Source organism: Poecilia reticulata, chromosome 8, assembly GCF_904066995.2.
Source record: "Poecilia reticulata chromosome 8, P_reticulata-male-v2, whole genome shotgun sequence".
NCBI lineage: Eukaryota > Metazoa > Chordata > Actinopteri > Cyprinodontiformes > Poeciliidae > Poecilia > Poecilia reticulata.
The window spans coordinates 3732068-3750891 of record NC_088837.1 but is presented as its reverse complement, the minus strand read 5'-3'; the positions used below and the strand labels follow the sequence as shown (position 1 = coordinate 3750891).

The following is an 18824-nucleotide window of genomic DNA, read 5'->3' as shown; positions in this document are numbered from 1 at the left end:
TTACTCCATCCATTATCTTACATGCTTAAGTGTGTTCAGTAACAAAATACAGTACACCTGTAGTTGTTGAAGGTTCCATTACTAAAATGTATAAATGATCAATGTGAACCATCAGTCTGTATTAAAATATTTAATACAATTTGTATTATTTATTTAGATTTTATGTTTTCATGTGAGCACTTGGTTTTCAGCCGATTTATTGAATCTTTGTAAATCTATGTAAATATTTATCAAACTGAATGGCCATTCTTTTTCTTTTCTTTCATTGTTTGTTGCAAAAATTCAAATATATGCTGGCTATCAACCAACAATTCAATCAGTGAATCTTTGCTTTTTTTTCTCAAGTAGCCCCTCTCACAGAGACTTACTCACATCTTCTGACACCTGGCCCAACTTATAATAACATTGATTAAATTTGCTATTGGTACACTACCTAAAAAAATAAAGAAAATAAAATGACATACTCACTACACAACCTCCACAATGCCCCAAGAGTTGGTCACAATGTGGTGAATTGTTTTGATACCTTTAAAATTATCTAAAACTTTTGTTCCTTGGTCCTAATGATGCTATGTGTTCTATAATGTTCACTAACAGACAGTACACCTCTTGTAATTGATAAGCTTATAAATGATCAATGTGAAGCATCAGTATGCGTTCAAGAAGATTGTATCAGTCAAATTAAGTAAAATATCATGATACTCAAAGGAATCAAAAATATAGTTCACAAAATTATAGTTTCAGAGAGCTTCGACTGTATGAAAGGAATGATTGAAATATACTATGAAAATATTCAATTTGCAGAATCCTAATAAAACTTCAATTGTGAACTGAATAATTAGATTGCAATTAGACACAAAAGAATCAACTGTTAATTAGTAATCATACTATGGAAATGACTAGCAAGATCTGAACAAACAAGAAACTTGACTACCTCAAGGGATTTCACTCGTTGGAGAATGAACTGTCTACTTTCTTTAGTTGACTAAATTTAATCTTACCAAATGTTTGCCGCATAGCAAACAGGTACTGAGTTTGGAGCGCGGGTCAGATGCCTTCAGCTGTCTGCTAAACCTTTCACACTGTAAAATAAAACATTCTGCTTAATAAAAGAGTTTAAGCGAACTTCATTTAATTCTCATCAACCTGTTGTTTGTACTCATCTTAAACAAGTGGCAGGAACTTTTGGATTTAAAAAAGAAAAAAAGATGCTTTATAAGTTAATCTATTTAAGTTGAGTCTCCAACAACTAGAATAAAAATAAAAGGTAAATTATTTGATAGTAGTGAGGATTTTGAATGGTAAATGTTTCACATTTTAACATACACAGACATTACTCCATTTCTACTCAAGCAAACCGAAAAATTTTGAACAGTACAACTATGTCATGTAATGACATGTAGTAAATATATTGCTGCTGCTGTAAGCAGAAAGTAGAATAAATTTTGCATGAGTTTAAGAATATTGTTTGCCAAAATCACACAATGTGACTACACTTGTCTTTTGCATGTTGCAGTAATTGAATCTTTTGAGGCAATTGTTTTGCGTAAATTTAAGTAACTACAATCTATTTTCCTGCTCCACATACTTGGCTAGCAATTTTCCAGTTAGCTTCCCAGTCTGAACAATGTCTTGATTCAGTCAAACCTTCTGTCCTGTATCTCCTGTACTCTGATATTCTACAGAATTCACTCTGTGAATGATTCGTTTGCTTTGAATGCAGTATCTGGTTTCTCTTACTTTAACCCGCCCAACTTGCACCTGATTGGCATGCTAGCCTTTCGATTCCCTCCCAGTGAGGCGGTGCTTCACAAAGCAAACTGTTTGTCAAACTGTTGATCTCCCTCAGAAGATGAGAAGACATGGTGACTGAGTTTTAGACACTAGTAGCCTTTTTTACCTTTTTTACTAGATGGCAGCCTTAAAAGTATATACCTTTAAAATATGAATAAATACAATTCCATAATTATTTGATCCAGCGGTTACAGAAGTTTAGTAAAAATGCAATTTGGGGATTGTGGTTCCTTAATGTCAGTCTTTATGCTAGTGGAGTGAGAGAGTAAGAAGACAAGGAGTAGGGTTAGACGAGGATTTAGAAAGAAAATGGTTGATAGTTGTATTTACTGGGCTATGACTAGTTGTCAGGACAGAATGAGACCCGTAAAACTGTTGGGTCCATATGATCCAAAGAGAGAATCGGTCATTTGCTCCAACAATGTATTACTCTGTAGGAAATATGTCTGGGCACAAGGAGCAGGAACATCACAACATCAGATGTATTTTTCATCCTTATATCAGTGATTTAAAACAATTTCTAATTTTTGATACCATGCAGTAGACCGCAAAGTAGTGCTTGAATGTAAAAGTCAATTATTTTCTTCACCGATAGAAAAGTGTAATGTGTTAATTATGAGTAGGATTAACCGAGCTGAAGGAAAACAAAGAAAAAGGAGAAATGAATATTCATTGACCCAATCAGCAAATATGAACTTATGAAACTATTGAAACCTTCAAGAATCTTATGTTGTGTAAGATATTTAAAAAATTAATACTGAAACCGCACACATGAATTTCTTTATTTGACTGCTATCTCTAAAATATGTTACTTTTTATGTTTAACACCAGACACATCTCGCCTCTTTCCCACAGTTTTCCACTTAGTTCCACGACTGCAGTGGATTTGATAGTCAGTGTTAAAAGCCAGTAGAAAGTCTGAAGCGATGGAGGAAATTTACGTCAACATGGAGCCTGTTAGACAAACTGCATCTAATCATCTAAAATACCAATCTTTGCTCTCATTCATCTAAAGTTCATCTAAAATATGCTGTCATGTCATGAGCTGGAAAAAAATCAACAAGCATGTTTGCATTAAAAAAAAAAGAAGTCATATCGTATTTTCACTTAAGACTTATAAAGTTGTTTCATGATTTTGGTTATGGCTGTAGAACTTAAACTGAGGTAACACTAAACAATAAATCGTTGGGTAGATAGTGTGAAAAAGAGGAGATGTTAAAGACATGCTAACCTAAATGTTTGCAAATGCCTACCCCTAAGCATAAAGCTCGGTGACTCAAAGTGTTGCAGAGGTGAATCGTTACACTGTTACATGTGTTTGATTCATTTTCAACAATGGATGCATTTGCAAACATTTAGGTTTAGAAAATGAGCCAAATTTTGGTCCCGTGCAGTATAATTGACCGTGGTATATTTACCAGATAGTATATGAAGCGTTGATCATGTGTTAGGACTGCACATTGTCCCACCAGATTTTCTATTAAGAGATACGTTTTTGTTTAAAAAAAAAAAATCAGGATATGATTTAGCTGTTGAAAAGAGACATTTAAACAAAATGCAATAACTTTTTTTTACCAAACAAATGACTCACTCTGCTCTTTTAATTCTGATGTACGGCCAAAATTCTTTTTGAACAAAACTGCGATTCCCTTCCCCATTCGTAAATCTTCACTAACGCAGTGCGCTAAGGATTCCTGGCTTGGAGCGGTGAACAGATCACCGGTCACATATTTTATCCTGCGCATCTTGAAACTTTCTGATGCTTTTGAGAGAGAGAAAAAAAAACATAGTCCGCAGTTAGCGTAAGCATTTATTTAAGCAATAGTTGCTGCTATGGGTCAGAACCTTGAACATCTGGACCCCATTTCCGGGACCACCTGCATCACCCATCCCCCATTTCCGGACCACCCACTGAGCCCATTCCCCATTTCCGGATCACCCACTTTGCCCCCACTTCTGGACCACCCACGTTGCCCCTCCCCCACTTCCGGACCATCCACCTTGCCCCTCGCCCACTTCCGGACCACCCACTTTGACCACCACCTGTCAAATTTGATTGGCACAAGGGCGTACCTATACTCTCTGGTACATAAGGTCTGACTTTGAAACTTATATATCCTATTTTTATATTCATTGGCAACTCTTTACCTTCAAACTCCACTAGGATTGACATACTCCCCACTCTCTCACCGTTCACAGTTTGTAACAGCCATTTCATATTAGCCACCTTTGCTCCAACTATATTTTTCTTACGTTTTTCCAGATCCTCCTCTAGGGGGATCCCATATATCACCCCTCTAATTTTTACAAATGTTATCCACTTTGAAGGTCTTATTCTTTTGCTCTATATCCTTACATTCTTTCATTATTTCATCATTCATTCTTCCGTCTCTCAAGATTTTTACCATTTCGACTTCTCCTATTTTCTTCTTAATTTCGTTTGACACCCCTATTGGGCTGATTTTCTCCTGCCCTTCCTCATTCTTAAGTTTCAGAATTACTTTAAATTTCTCATTCACTACTTTTCTCCTAACTACCCTCTCCTCCTCTGAACTGCTTCCTTCTAGATCCCGTTTACTTCCTTGACTTTCTCCGACTTCCTTTCCGTCATCTAAATTAAATCTTCCTTGTCCTCTTTCTCTCCCTCTTCCCACTGGCGTCCACCCTTCATATTCCCCTTCTTCTTCAATACTTATCTCTATTTCCATCCGAGCCATTCACATACCAGTTTATGCCATAAACCGCCTTTTCCACCCTCCAATTTTTGTGTGGTTTTGATCTTTCGTTCAAAATTATCCTCCTCCTCCTTCTGCTCGGGCAGGTTAGCTTCAGTTTGAATACTTTCAAGTGTCGAGTCTCTGAGCGGTCCCAACCAGGTTCCACGGTTCTGTCCGAGCTGCTTCACTTTCTCAGAACAACTTGTTCCCGTAACAACCTTTTCAGCTTTCAATGTTCTTCTTAGGCCATCTAACGAGCCATCATTTGATCTAGGTGTTTTAAACCAATGAGAGAACTAAAACATGCAGGATACCGGCCCTCAAGGACCAACTTTTGGACACCACTGCTTTAGAACAATCAAACCTGACCTGTTTGGAGTTAATCTGCTGATCCGGCTCCATTTCTTTTCAGTGTAGATTAAAGTGTCCCACAGACAACATTTAATGCGCTTTGGCGCTCAGACCAATCCATTACATCTTTATGAGACAAAAACTTAGGAAATTCATTATTTACATTCAAGTGAGGTCTTCACATTCTTTTATTTTTATTTTATTTGTGTGTGTGTGGGGGGGGGGGTTTGTGTGTGTGTTATGTTATGTTATTGTCTGAGGATAAATGTAGTCCAGTTTCATCATTTACATTTAAACAATAAAAGATTAAAATTATGAAACAACATAAGGTTTGATGCTCCTTGGGTTAAATAACACTGAATGGTTCAGGTTTCAGTGTTTTTAGGCGAGTTTTAGCGCTTTGTAGTTTGTTTTTGTCCGCAAAGAAAGTTTGTGTGACTGCCGCACATTTTCACAGCAGGTAAAGTGTTTGCATACTGTATATTTATGTTCATTTTTATACATGCCGACTTGTGCATAAAATAGGGCATTGCACATTTTTTGTGTGTACACACACTTTATACATGAGGCCCCTGAAGTGGGGAAGCTTGCACCGTGGGGGTGTGGGCACCATTGGGAAAAGAATATTGCAGAAATACTGAAGCAATATCTGTGGTCATCAGTCCGAAACATAAAGCTTGGGCACAAGAGGGTCTTCCACATAGGATCTAATCATAATCATATCATAGGTATTAAAGTATCTTAAAGGCAAAACAGTGTTTGTTTTGTAGTGATCATCACAAAGACCTGATCTTAGTCCCACAGAAAACTTGTAGATCGAGGAGCAAAAGTGGGTGTTAGTCCAACAACCTACACGCCTAATCAGTTCAGCTACACCACTTCTGTCAAAAGGAATGGACAAAATTCCAGCAAATTACAGTGAGACGGTTGTGGAAGGATAAGCAAAACATTGGACCCAAGGTGAACAGAGTAATTCTATCAAATACTAAGAAAATTGATCCAGATGTCTGAATTTGAAGAAGTAAGAAGCAATGCACAAAAGCCTTTGTCTGTTTTGTGAAGAGATTAAACTGCAACTTTTTTGCAATGCAGGGAAAAATCCCAGAATACAAAGATCTTCTCTCTTCACACAAGTCAAATTACATTCCAATGATAGCTTTAGCTCATCTTGATATTTTTTCAACTCACCTCTTCTGTTGCTGAGGACTCTGTTGCTGGATCTCAAACTTTTTCTGTTCCTTCATCAGCTAACTGACAGTGAGACAAAGGCACCAGTACAAATACCAGCATAAAAAACAACTAAACACAAATCAATGCTGATGATGGAGGCTTTGACAGCAGACGGCTTTGTTAATAATCCATTAATCCCTGTCAATCACCAAATGCTTCCTCTCATCTGCTGATCTCTCTGCAGTGATGGAATTTCTGTCGTCATTTCCTCCCTGTTATATCACGTTAATTCATCTGCAATGCCCTCCCATCTGTCTGTTCCTGAATAGTTTAGATTATATAAAGAAAGTCAGCTTAGTGTTCACAGTCTCTGTGATTGCATTTTTCAGAAAACATCAAGGAATCAATGTTATTTATTCTGTAAAGTTTATGATGGCAGTGCCTTACAAAAGTAAACTATACTTGTTTTTTTACTTTTTTACAATTAAAAATAGGAAAACTAAGGTATACATTTCTGTCCAGTCCCTTTATTTTGTCACCATTAAATAAAATCCAAATCAACCAATTAGTAAAAAAAAAAAAAAGAAAATACAGTCCAGCATAATTTAATCTATGTATTAAAGCTGCAAGCAATTAAACAAATATGAACATAAAAAAGTTGCATACTGCAGCTTTAAGGAAAAGGTTAGATTAGTAAGTCATACCATCTATTTATATGTATACTTAAATATATCTACTTACATTATACACACACCTATCCATCCATCCATCTATCTATCCATCTACATACACACACATACTTATAACTACTACATATCAAATTCTATTAAGTAATTTAGTTCTTTTGAAATCGAATAATAATTTGTATATATTTACTACCCAAGTTCTTCAATAACTACTAGACCGTCATGAATCGCATTACATACCAGTAGGTGGCGGTAATTCTATTTCACGTTTCTTGCCAACCGCCAATAAAAATCAAGAAGATTGATTTTTAACAAAAACATTTATTAACAATTATCTTACCAAAATAAATACATACTTTACACAATTAGATACACAAACAGAAAAAAACAACACTCACAAAACAAAACAAAATATTTACATCAGCAGCTTGTTAAATACTAATTCTTTTTCTTCAGAAACGTTGCACAATACTTTCTTGAAACCCCACAATTGCAAGAACTATTTAAATCTCCAGTGGCTCTGTGGAAGCAAAACTCCAGCCTTAACCTGGCTTTAACATTACATTTCCACAGAGCCACTGCATCAAGCTGAGGTCCATCTTGCAACCTGTCACGTCTTGTTTTATAAATAGACATTTTTGCTTCTGCAATTAAATAATTTAAAAGGCGGGATTTAACACTCGTGGCTCGACTGTAAGGCACACCGTATAAGAAAATAGAACTAGTAAAAACCACACTAAAAAATCTCGCTAAAAAATTTAAAAGACTAGTCAAACGTGTACAATCCATAAAAACGTGAAAAACATTCTCGGACAAACTGCAAAATGGACACTCATTTAAAACCCCAGGACTGATGACCAATAAAAACGAGTTTGTGGCAATGGCGCCATGAAGGATCCTCCATTGTAGGTCACCAGTCCATTTTTATTGGAGGCTTGTGTAAAGTCCTCCACTGTGGTTTCAGTCCTCCAAATTTGCCACTCCAGACACAGCTTGGCCTTCCTTTAAGAGTTCTTTTGTTCATGATTTTGACACAGCATTTGTACAGTGCCTTTGGACTGGCCTTACATAAGTCCATGTCTGGTACGTTGCTCTGCAGCAGGGGCCCACTGTCTTCCTCAAAACCTGGATCTAGGACCACGTCCGGAAACGAGTCCTTTGGGTCAAGCAGGCACTCTTTTGTTGCTTGTAGCTGCAGAAGCCGTCTCTCTTCAGCCGTCAGTCGCTCTTTCAGTCGCTCCAGGAAGCGCTTTACAAGTCTGGCAGACCGGACTCCAAGCAGCGAGGCAACCTCCAGGATGCCAGAGAACTCTGGGCCGGCTACCTGCACTAGACGCCGCAGGATCACCGTTCCGGATCTGGACAAGACCTCTGACAGTCCAGGCACGCTGCTGTCGCTGACGTCCAGTTTTGCTCCGCACACTAGAAGTTCTTCTAAAAGCCAATGCAGAGTAATACATGTTTTTGCTCTTTTCAATTTAAAAAGAACACAGGATTTAAAAACATCCCGATAAAAACGAGGCAACCCTTTTAACTTTAAGAAACTAAAATCAGTTAAAAACAGATTTTAGTTTTTAACTGATTTCAAAATTAACATGTCTAAGGATGCAACTGGCCACATCTGTCCACACAGGAGAACCTGTTAAATATTTCTGTAAAAACTGTAAACAAAAAGTAGCTGTTCTACTGGCCAGGTGAACAAGGCCATGGCCCCCCTCCTCTCTCGATAAAAACAACACAGACTGTGGCACCCAGTGTAGACCAGTCCAGACAGAAGAAGTCGACCATTTCCGACTGTATTTTCACTAGCAGGCCAGGAGGTGAGTCTAGGACAGAAAGCTTGTGCCACAACTGTGATGCTACAAGGTTGTTTAGGACCAGCACTCTACCTCGATATGACATTTGAGAGTGCAGCCATTTCAATTTTGACAGTTTATTTTTTATTTTTTGCTCGACATTTTCCCAGTTCTTGCCAACAACATCTTTGCTGCCTAAAAACACACCAAGATACTTAAAACCATCTCTTTTCCAGATGAGACCTCGAGGGAGAACCGGGAGCCCAGCAGACCACTCACCAACGGCCGGGGCTTTGCTCTTTCCCCAGTTCACCCTCGAAGCAGATAGTGCAGAGAACTTCTCTGTGATCTTGGTTAAAATGTTGACATCTTGTTGATCTTTTATAAAAACAACATCGTCAGCGTAGGCAGATAAAACCATACCATAAACACTCGAGCGCATTTTCTGGAGGAGGGGTTCCAGGAATAGTGCATGGAGCATCCCCGAGAGAACGCAGCCCTGTCGAACGCCTCTGCACACCCTAAAAGAAGCACACAGGCTACCGTTGATCTTCAGCACACTCTCAATGTCACTGTACAACACCTGGATCTTGGCAATGATCCAGGTGTCATTGCCTGGATCAATGACAACTGATCCAGACAATGACCCCCCCCACCTGGAAAACCCCCTCATGGTTTTCCAGAGGAAGCCATGTTCAATGCGGTCAAATGCCTTTTCTTGATCTAATGAAATCAAGCCAGTTTGTAAACCCAATGAACCGTAAATAAATTACATCAATTTTCTTTTGGTTCAGCGTTTGATAAATCAAAGCACATTTTTCAGCCTCCCTCTCTCCCTAGCATCTTTAAGATTCAAAGATGCTATTTTAAAAGAATCCATATTGGGTAAGAAGCTAAAAACGAAATACCAAAAGACTATATGAAATAATAAAATGTTACTGTGCATCATTTAAATCAAATTTGTTTTGTAACTTTGGTCATTGTTATCTTTAGTCTAAAAACGCCTAAATCGGGGGCGCTAGTGAGCGATGGAGAAGTAGGCAGCGTTTCCCGAGAGCTCCTGCAAATTTCTAAATATATTTATCACTAACTTGGCATTTAGACAGTATTACAACAGGTTGTGAGTGAAAATAGTCCGGGCATTAACTAACTGCATGAAAGCCAATTTAAGGATGCATACGGCCAAAAAGACAAGAAATCCAAAGAGCCAGGCCCAGCCGCCCCCGACTCGCCTGAAGGTAGCTATCCGATGGCTAATGCTACCATCCTAGAGGCTATAAACTTACTTCGCACAGAGCTACAAGTCACCAAGTTCGAAATTTGCCAGACAGTAGATTCTCGCATCGAAGAAGTGTCCACCACTATCAGAGGAGAACTCCTCAATCTTAACTCAAAATGCCATTCACGTTCTGAAAACGTCCAACGATCAACATGGCATATCCATTGTTGAGCTCGAGCGAGCGGCCAAACAGTCAGCAGACGAAGTAACCGCGTTACAGTTGGAGATAAAACGTCTACGCACAGAAATTAATCAGCTAAGAGAAAAACACATAGATCTTATTGAAAATGACCGATGTCTCAAAAATGTGCCAGCACACGGAGCAGAAAACCAGCCAACACAGAGCAATCAGACTTGACTTTTTTTATTCGTTTTTAGCGCTAAAAAAGGACACTTACCCTTACAGACTAAGTGTGAATGTGGCCGAGTCTATACAGCATCTGATCAAAAACGGGAAGATTCGTTTACTATACTGTAAGAACGCACCCAGTGGTCAGCCGACGTCTTATGTCAGTTCTGCATCAACTAAGTTTCATTTTCCTGGGAGACGGGAGTCTGAGGAGTTTATGTATGCGTTACATTTACCAGGGCCTTTGTGTGAAAATATGAGAATATAGTGTGTGAAAGCATGTGAGTGTAGTTTGACCTTGATAAGCGCCTCAACAGCTCCGCCTTTTGGTCTCAACGAGACCACTCAAAACAAGAAAAAAGGAAAATAATGAAATAAATAAAAGAGGGGGGCTGTACATCCTCAAGTAGACACTGTCCCTTCCGGAAAACTTCCCCCGAGGCTTCTTCCACCCGCACCCTACACCAGTTTTTGTCTTTTATTCATTTCATGTTATGTCATTTCATTTCATGTTTGGGGGTAAAAACGGACAGGGCACCCCTATGCCTCCTAGGCGGTGGATTAAAATCACAATGTCCCCTTTACAATCTGGTAAAACACATCTGGAAAGAAAATTGTTGAAAGGTGTTAGGGTGTTAAATTAAAAAAAAATTAGTCAACTGTCCATAGCATGACTGTTTTGTTTGTTTGTTGTTTGTTTTTTTGTAAATAAAAATGTTTCCTTTGGTTTGGGAGAATTTCATCATCTCTAATTATACATCAAGCACACTTTCAAACCATGACTTTGTGGAACCAATATTATAACCATTACTTTATGTTCTTGTAATTTATGTATTATTTCTTTTTTATTATTATTTTTGGTTTGTTACCTCGGGTCAACGCCATGCCATAGAAGGGGAATGAACTGTAAAAGAGCAAAGAAGCGGAGCAAAACTGTGTGTTGTCCTTCTAACGTGCAGAATCTTTGTCATTAAATGACCTCCGTCTCTTCTCCAAGTTGGCTGCGACAGGGTTGAGAGCGTTGGGTAGAGGCAGAGGAGTTGGCCGGATCTGGAACCAGGGTCGGTGGCTGGTGGAACTCGTCCCTTCTTGGCGGCGTGAAGTCTTTGAGCTTCCCTCGGTCCCGGGGGGTAGTCCTCTGCTGGTCTTCAGCCTGCTTCCTCTTGTTGGCTCCTCTTCTGCGCCGCGGACGAAGAACCCCTTTCCTCCCCTGTGCTCCAGTTTTTAAGCCCTTTCAACTCAGGGCGGTCTACGGGGCAGGGCTGCGTTACTTTAGAACCTTCTGTTATTGCGCAACACCTCCCCCCCCCTTCTCTCTCACTCTACTTCCCCTTCTCAGAGGAGGGAGATGTGCAGCCAGCTCTCCATCTAACGGGTAATTTGAGTTTTCTAAATCTGATGGGATTTTACCCTGTCCAGAACTCAAGTAAACTCTGTTTAAGCTGGCATCGAGAAAGACTGGTCTGGTTTCTAACGACCTCCCCCTCCAGATGTCCCACCCTTCTTCACCCTATAAATTAGCCAGATTGAGCAGCCTGCAACCAACTAGCTTCACAGAGGTCACCTGTTAACGGTCGCTCTTTCTCTTTATTACAACTTGCACTTGTTACTGAACCAGGTTGGTTTTAGTGACTCGTGCGAGTCCCAAGGGTGTTTTAGTTTTGGCTAAAAGCAACCTATAAAACATTTTCCACTTTTCCCTCCTAGAATCAAACTTCATAGCTATTTTATGACCATCAAAGAACTTTAAGGTGATTCATTAATTGAATGTCCACAACATCTTTTAGATCTTTTTAATGCTAATTATTTTATTAGCAAGGCAATTTTGCAAGGGTCAGTACAGCTTAATTCAGTAGCAGAAATAATCAAATAAGTAAAATCAATAATCTAGCCTATCTTTCCCTAATGCTGACACTGTCAACTAAAAAAGGGAAACTTTGAGAGAGACGGACAGAGTTTGGCATTTTGAACCCCAGAACTGGCCTGATGATGAAGAAGGTGTTGCAGCAGCAGAAGGCTCCCAGTACAGGAAGAGTACTGACTTAGAGCAGCAGGTCTCGGGCCTCAGGGTAACTTCCTCATGCTTGTAGCGGTCCTCAGCTTCTTGTCTTGCTGCTCTGTAGCTCCCTTCTCCTCGTCTCATGATCTTTCTGGTTTCACGGAAGGAACACACCAGTTCTTCCTCTTTGCCTTTGTTCTTTGCCTTTGTCTTTATCTTGATCTTTGCCTTGGTCTTTGTCTTTGGGGTCTAAACCCAGCTGATGTGAGAAGTGCAATTTGAAGCCACATGTTGCGGGGCTAACGGGTTGGTCCCCATGTGCAGAACAGTTTTCGGCTCTGTGGCCCCGGCTCTTCTTCAGCGGCAGAGTCCTTTGTCCATCTCAATCTTGGCTCGAAGCTGCCTGAAGGATCCAACCAAAGATTCCTCTTTTGCACCCACCTTATAAAGGGTTTATCCACCCTTTTGCATTGGCTAGCTTTGTTGTTGTGCCTGTTTCATTGGCTGACTGCTTGATTTCATATCCATCACCTTGGAGACCTCATGACCTGATCTCTGTTCCAATGATCCCCGAGTTGCTCAATAGTCCTCCTACGTCTGTTGCTTGCCCAACCTTTTCTTAGGAAAGTTGAGGTTTAGCAATAAGGCCTTGGTTACCTCTGCTCTCCTATCAGTTCCTCTTTTCACCTCCAACACAACATCAGTGACCTTTAATTACAGTTACATTTTACACCTTTTCAAGTTCAATGTCAAAATCACTATTCAATGCGAATGAAATAAGGCTTAAGTATTTCATCTTGTACATAATTTGGCCACCCATTCATGGTGTAGCTCCACACTTGGCTGAGAATTGGATCTTTCATGGTTGCTTTCTCAATGTTTTTAGCTACTACAGGTAGTTCTTCTACATGAGAGAAATAGAAGATGCTTCCTTCCTCTGCAGTGTTGTCTGGTGAGCTTTGGGGTAACCGTGACAATGCATCCGCATTTGCATGTTCAGCTGATCTCCTGTATTCAATGTCATAGTTATATGCCATTAAAATAAGAGCCCAGCGTTGCATCCTCAGAGCAGCAAGTGTTGGCACAGCTGACTTTGGTCCCAGTATTGCCAACAATGGCTTGTGATCTGTTATGAGCGTGAGTTTCCTCCCGTACAGATATTTGTGGAATTTCTTGACTCCAAAAATGATAGCAAGAGTCTCTTTCTCTATTTGGGCATAATTCCGCTTAGCATCAATTCATGTTCTTGATGCAAAAGCCACAGGCCTTTCCTCACCATTTTCTAAGATGTGAGAAATGACTACCCCTACCTCCTAAGGTGATCATCACAGGCTAACTTCAATGGCAGGCGTGTGCTATAATGCACTAACACTTTGTTCTGCAGCAGTAGTCTTTTTGCATCTTGGAATGCTTGTGTACATTCAGTTGTCCAAATCCATTTTTCATCTTTTCTCAACAGGTTGTGGAGAGGCTGAAGGACGGTAGATGGATTTTTTAGAAATCAATTGTAGTAATGTAGAAGACCCAAAAAGGACTTCAGATCAGTGACATTTGTTGGTTCTGGTGCCTTTGTTATGGCTGCAACCTTTTCCTCCATGGGGTGCAGTCCATCTTCGTCAATCCTATGTCCCAGGTACTCCACACTACTCTGAAGGAAACGACACTTTGCAAGTTTCTCTCACACCATGCTTCTCCAAGCGTGTGAAAACTTCTTCCAACCTCTGCAAATGTTCCTTCTCAGATGAAGCAGTGATGATAATATCATCCAGAAAACAGGTCACATGATCCATCCCTTGAAAAATCTGATCTATCACAGACTGGAAAAGAGCAGGAGCACTGGAAATGCCATAGCTGAGGCGATTGTACTTGTACAGACCTTTGTGGGTGTTGATAACCAGATACTTCTCTGACTCTTCATCTAACTCTAACTGCTGGTAGGCATGGGAAAGATCAAGTTTACTGAATGATGCTACTCCAGCAGCAAAAAGGTCTTCAGCATTAGGAAGTGGATAACTTTTCTCTTCAATGCACTGATTGACACTGACCTTCTAGTCACCACAGATCCTAATTGTTTTGTCAGCTTTTGGTACCGTAACAATGGGAGATGCCCACTCACTTTTCTCAACCTTTGAAATCACGTTTACTTTTTCCAATTTGTCCAACTCTTTTTCTACAGCTTCCTTTAGTGCAGTGTTTTTCAACCCTGGTCCTCAAGGCACACTGCCCTGCATGTTTTAGGTATTTCCCTGCTTCAACACACATGATTTCAATTGATGGTTGATTAATAAGCTTTTTCTGAACTGCAATCATCTGAATGGGGTGTGTTTAAGCAGGGAAACATCTAAAACTTGCAGGGCAGTGTGCTTTGAGGACCAGGGTTGGGAAACACTGCTTTAGTGCATAAGGAACTGGGTGAGCTTTACAGAAAACTGGTGCAGTGTTTGGCTTAATGCGGATTTTAGCCTTAAATCTCTTGATGCAGCCTTGATCATCTGAAAACACTGCCTTATGGCGTTGGATCACTTCCTGTACTCTGGGTTTTGCATCTTTTTGCACTAGTACCTTGTGTACTGAGAAGATCTGTTTCCAGTTCAGCTGTAGTTTCTTTAACCAGTTTCGTCCTATCAAGGATGGTCTGTTTCCCTGAACAATGATCAGTGGTAGGGTAGTATTTTGTGTTTCATACTGCACTGGTACAACAATATACCCACCAATAGCGATGCTCTGGCCTGAGTAGGACTTCAGCTTTAATCCAACTGCTGGTTTTATAGGGAACTAGGTGAGATGTGACTGGTAGTACTTGTCACTTATCACTGACACTGCTGATCCTGTATTCAGCAACATGGTGGTGTTTTTGTCTCCCAGTAAAACATCAACTGTGTATCCTATTTTACTGGAAGTGACGGAGTACACTGAATAAACTCCAAAAAGTTCGGCTTCATCATTCCTTTTTGATGCATTATTGTCAGTTTCCACGTACCGAGTTTGTCGTCTGCTTTTTTTATTCCTGCAAGCACGAGCAATGTGCCCTATTTTTGCACAAACATGACACTGTTCATTTTTAAATCTGCAGTCACGTGCCAAATGTTTTCCACCACATCAATAGCATGGTTGCTTTGCTGCTGTGTCTTTTTTAGATCCCTTCCAGCTCTTTATTTTAGTTTTTTCCTCTTTTGTGTTCTGTCCCTTTCACCCTCTGTTAGAAACATTTGGAGCATTCGTCAGGGCATTTACTTGATGAGGGTCATGGTGTCCAGAAAACTCCATAGTATTCTTGGAAGCAAGTTCCATGTTCACTGCAATCTCACACCCACGTGAAAAAGTAAGATCTTTCTCTGACAGTAGTTTGCGCTGCACAGCATCCGAGCGCAGCCCCACTAACAAAACGATCTCTCAGCGCCTCATCCAAATATTGTCCAAAATTACATGTGGCTGACAACTGCCTCAGGGCAACCACGTAGTCTGAAACTGATTCCCCCTCCTTTTGGTTACGTTTTTGGAATCGAAAACGCTCAGCTATCACCAACGGTGTCGGCTGATAGTGTGCTTGTAACACTTCAGTGAGTGCTGCTACTCCATTGTGCTTGGTACGGAGACACAAGATTCTTTAGCAGCCTATATGTATCCGCTCCCAGGCACGTGCAGAGGGGGCAGCTTGAGCACCTGCCCTTTTTGCTCCTTGCACCCAAGTGCCCTTTTGGTGAAATTTTGTATTTTTTTTTGGTATTATTTCCTAAGCCCTCTTCTGACACATGAAAACATGTGCTAAAATTCTTAGCTTTTTTGTTTCTTTTTTGCACAACATAATAAGCCGGTCATCTTGTTACCTTTGACCTTTTGCCCGTGACGAATGACGCAGTTGTCTCTCGCGTAGTAACAGCAGTATTTTCCATAAGTCAGTGTTGAAGTTGCATTTTAAACTTAGTTTCTGGTAGTTACTGTTTAGCCTAGATTTATCATTCATTTTGGTGCTTTAGCCCCGTTGTAAAGTTTTTTAGATTTTTTTATTCTTATTCTAACAGTTTTTTTTAGACTATTTTAGTTTTTTTTGTTGTTCTTTTGTCGTCTCGGTGTTAAGGTCCGGAAGCTAGTATGTCTGAACACGATTACAATCGGTCCGCTCTTCTAGAGACTTGCGACGAAGACATTATTGAAGAAATTGAGATGGTCGGGGCCACATCTGATCCTTCTCGTAAAGAACAGAAGGTGAACTGGGAACACACGCCTATTAAGAGCAAAAACAAGAAGAAGATGAAGCTGCATGAGCCTGAATGTAAGGATGACACAGCTAACGCCATTCTTCGTGTGTTAGGAGAACTTAATAGTAAGATCGACAACCAGACTGAAATTCTGAAAAGCATCGAAAAACGTGTTGAAGCTAATACTGTAGCCATTGATGCAAACAAGAAGGCCATATCAGATCTTCAAGTTACAGTTGACCGTCTCAAAAAAGAAAACACAGCGCTGAGGATTTCCTGTGATGACCATGCTCGGTACAAGAGGCGCTGGAACCTAAGAGTGACCGGACTGCCCGAGAACGACGATGAAAACCTTCGGGAATCCATCATCGGGATCCTTACTAGGATCATTCCTGTCTCCGTGGATCGGCTGCGTGATACAGTCGACACCGTTCACCGATTGGGAAAAAAAGCTGGTTCCTTGTCGGATAACAACCGTCCTAGAGCCGTCATCATTCAGTTCGGGATGCGTACCATGCGGGATGAGGTCTGGAAGAAATCCAAAGATGCTAAAGTTTGTAAAGAAAAGCACATCAGCTTCAAGGAGGACTTCTCTAAGGAGGACAGACTCGCCCGGGCCAAGCTGTGGCCCCTGGTTCAGGAAGCCAGGAGCAGAGGCAAACGCGCTTACCTGAAGGAAGGCTTCGCCCTGATCGATAATCGAAGAGTGGACCCTGACTAAATGCGTCGCCTTTTTCTTTCATTCCCTCTGGTTTGGTAGGTCCATTTGTATTTGTTTTAAGGGCTATCGCATTATTTTCATACAGCTGTTACTGGCTATGTTATCTCATTCCTGCTAATCGTTCCTTAAATTAGTTCTTGCACAACTACTGTGTTTCTTTCATGTTGTCACTACTTTCTCTTAATACTAGGGGTTTAAAAAACAGTGTTAAACGTAAGGCTACTTTTCTTTACTGTAAGGAGCAAAAGGCAAATTGTTTTTTTCTGCAGGAAACTCATTCATCAAGTGAAGAGGCGAAATTTTGGAAACTTCAATGGGGTGACAAAATTTATTTTAGTCATGGTACTTCACATTCAGCCGGGGTTATGATTATGTTTTATAAATTCTCTGGGTCTGTTTTGGACCATGTCAGTGATGCAAAGGGCCACTGGGTAACTACAATAGTGGAAATTGATGGAAATAAGATCATTTTGGTGTGTCTATTGTTGAGAAAAATTATTATTTTGAGTGTTTAACACAGTTTAAACCTTTTAGAACGAATTTCTTAAGTTTGAACAGGTTTGTGTTAGTGATTTAAAACCCGAAGAATTATTGCTGGGTTAAGTATTTAAAGTACAAAGGAGAATAGAGGATCTGCAAGAGAATTTCGGCTCAGACCCCTGGAGTCTTATCATTAAAGACAGGAGGTCATAAATTAACATATGCAGGAAGGTGGAGGACAGCATCACTTGAATTACTGTGAGAAAGGGAACTTTGGTCGGTTCACGTAACCAGGATGAGAAGTCTTCCAAAACTAACATCTGACATGGTGAAAAAAACTGAATATAACATAAAATGTTTTGTTTAGTATTAGAAAATACTTAGGTTTATGGTGAATGAATGTCTTAATTCTTATTTGTTTCTAATTCCTAATTAGAAACAGGAATTGTACTTCATTATTTTCTGTTTATTATCTATTGCTTTTGTTTGATATCAGGACTAAACTTTGGAGATGCTGAGTGCAGAAGAACAAATTGGGTTTTTGGAGATAACTTTTCATTGAATTAAAATAAAGTATTAAAGGTTTGTTCCTGGCAGAGCAGAAGAGAAACCAGAATTTCACAGCTACCTGTGAGGTTCCTTCATCTGTTTCTCTTTGCCCAGATGGCTGTAGAGCCGGATAGTGTTAAGAAAATAAATTTAAAATAAGTTAGTTTTAGAATTTATTATGACTTGATTGAAATACCATAATTATAGTTTTAAAATTTATAACATATTCTGACCTATTGATATATTTTACTGTATTTAAAGCAGATTGTTTGCCAAGATCTCTGATCTGCTCTTTGTCTGTCTGGGAAACAGTCAGTAGGAAGTTCTAGCTTTTCACACTGATCTGTGAAAGCCATAAACCACCATGAATTCGGAGAGTCTGCTTCTACCTTATTCAACAAAAGGTGTTTGATCTTGCGACCAAACTGCGGGACTTTTTCTAAATTTAAAAGGGCCAGAGATGCCTTCCAATTGGTCAAGTAGAGATACGCCTTATTTGAATACATTAAGAGGAAAACACACCTACAGGTATAAAAGTTTGTGCACAAGGGAAACAATTCAGAAAAAAGCTGATTTATTTTACTTCTGCACCAGCTCTTTCTCCAAGGACGTCCTTGATATTTCTTTGTCTTCTTGTCTCAGGTAACAATGTTTGTATCTGTGTTTCTTCAGTTTCCTGTACTATCTTATATTTTCTTCTGATTGGATTAAATTCTGTAATTCTGTGACGTCAA

At 39.8% G+C, this 18824-nt stretch overlaps 2 protein-coding genes across 2 annotated transcripts in view; one reads left to right on the top strand and one right to left on the bottom strand.

Annotated features, from left to right (window-relative positions):
* LOC103468140 (uncharacterized) overlaps nucleotides 1-6140 on the bottom strand; it is a 24562-nt gene extending 18422 nt beyond the window's left edge. Inside the window, exon 1 of the mRNA XM_008415006.3 lies at nucleotides 6051-6140. The gene's annotated coding sequence lies outside the window, so the exon portion shown is untranslated. The remainder of the gene's footprint in view (nucleotides 1-6050) is intronic.
* Nucleotides 1-18824, top strand: part of LOC103468139 (uncharacterized) — a 20781-nt gene extending 1957 nt beyond the window's left edge. Inside the window, exon 3 of the mRNA XM_081609651.1 lies at nucleotides 8751-18824. Within this exon, the coding sequence (XP_081465777.1) occupies nucleotides 16234-17061 (828 nt within the window). The 5' untranslated portion in view covers nucleotides 8751-16233 and the 3' untranslated portion in view covers nucleotides 17062-18824. The remainder of the gene's footprint in view (nucleotides 1-8750) is intronic.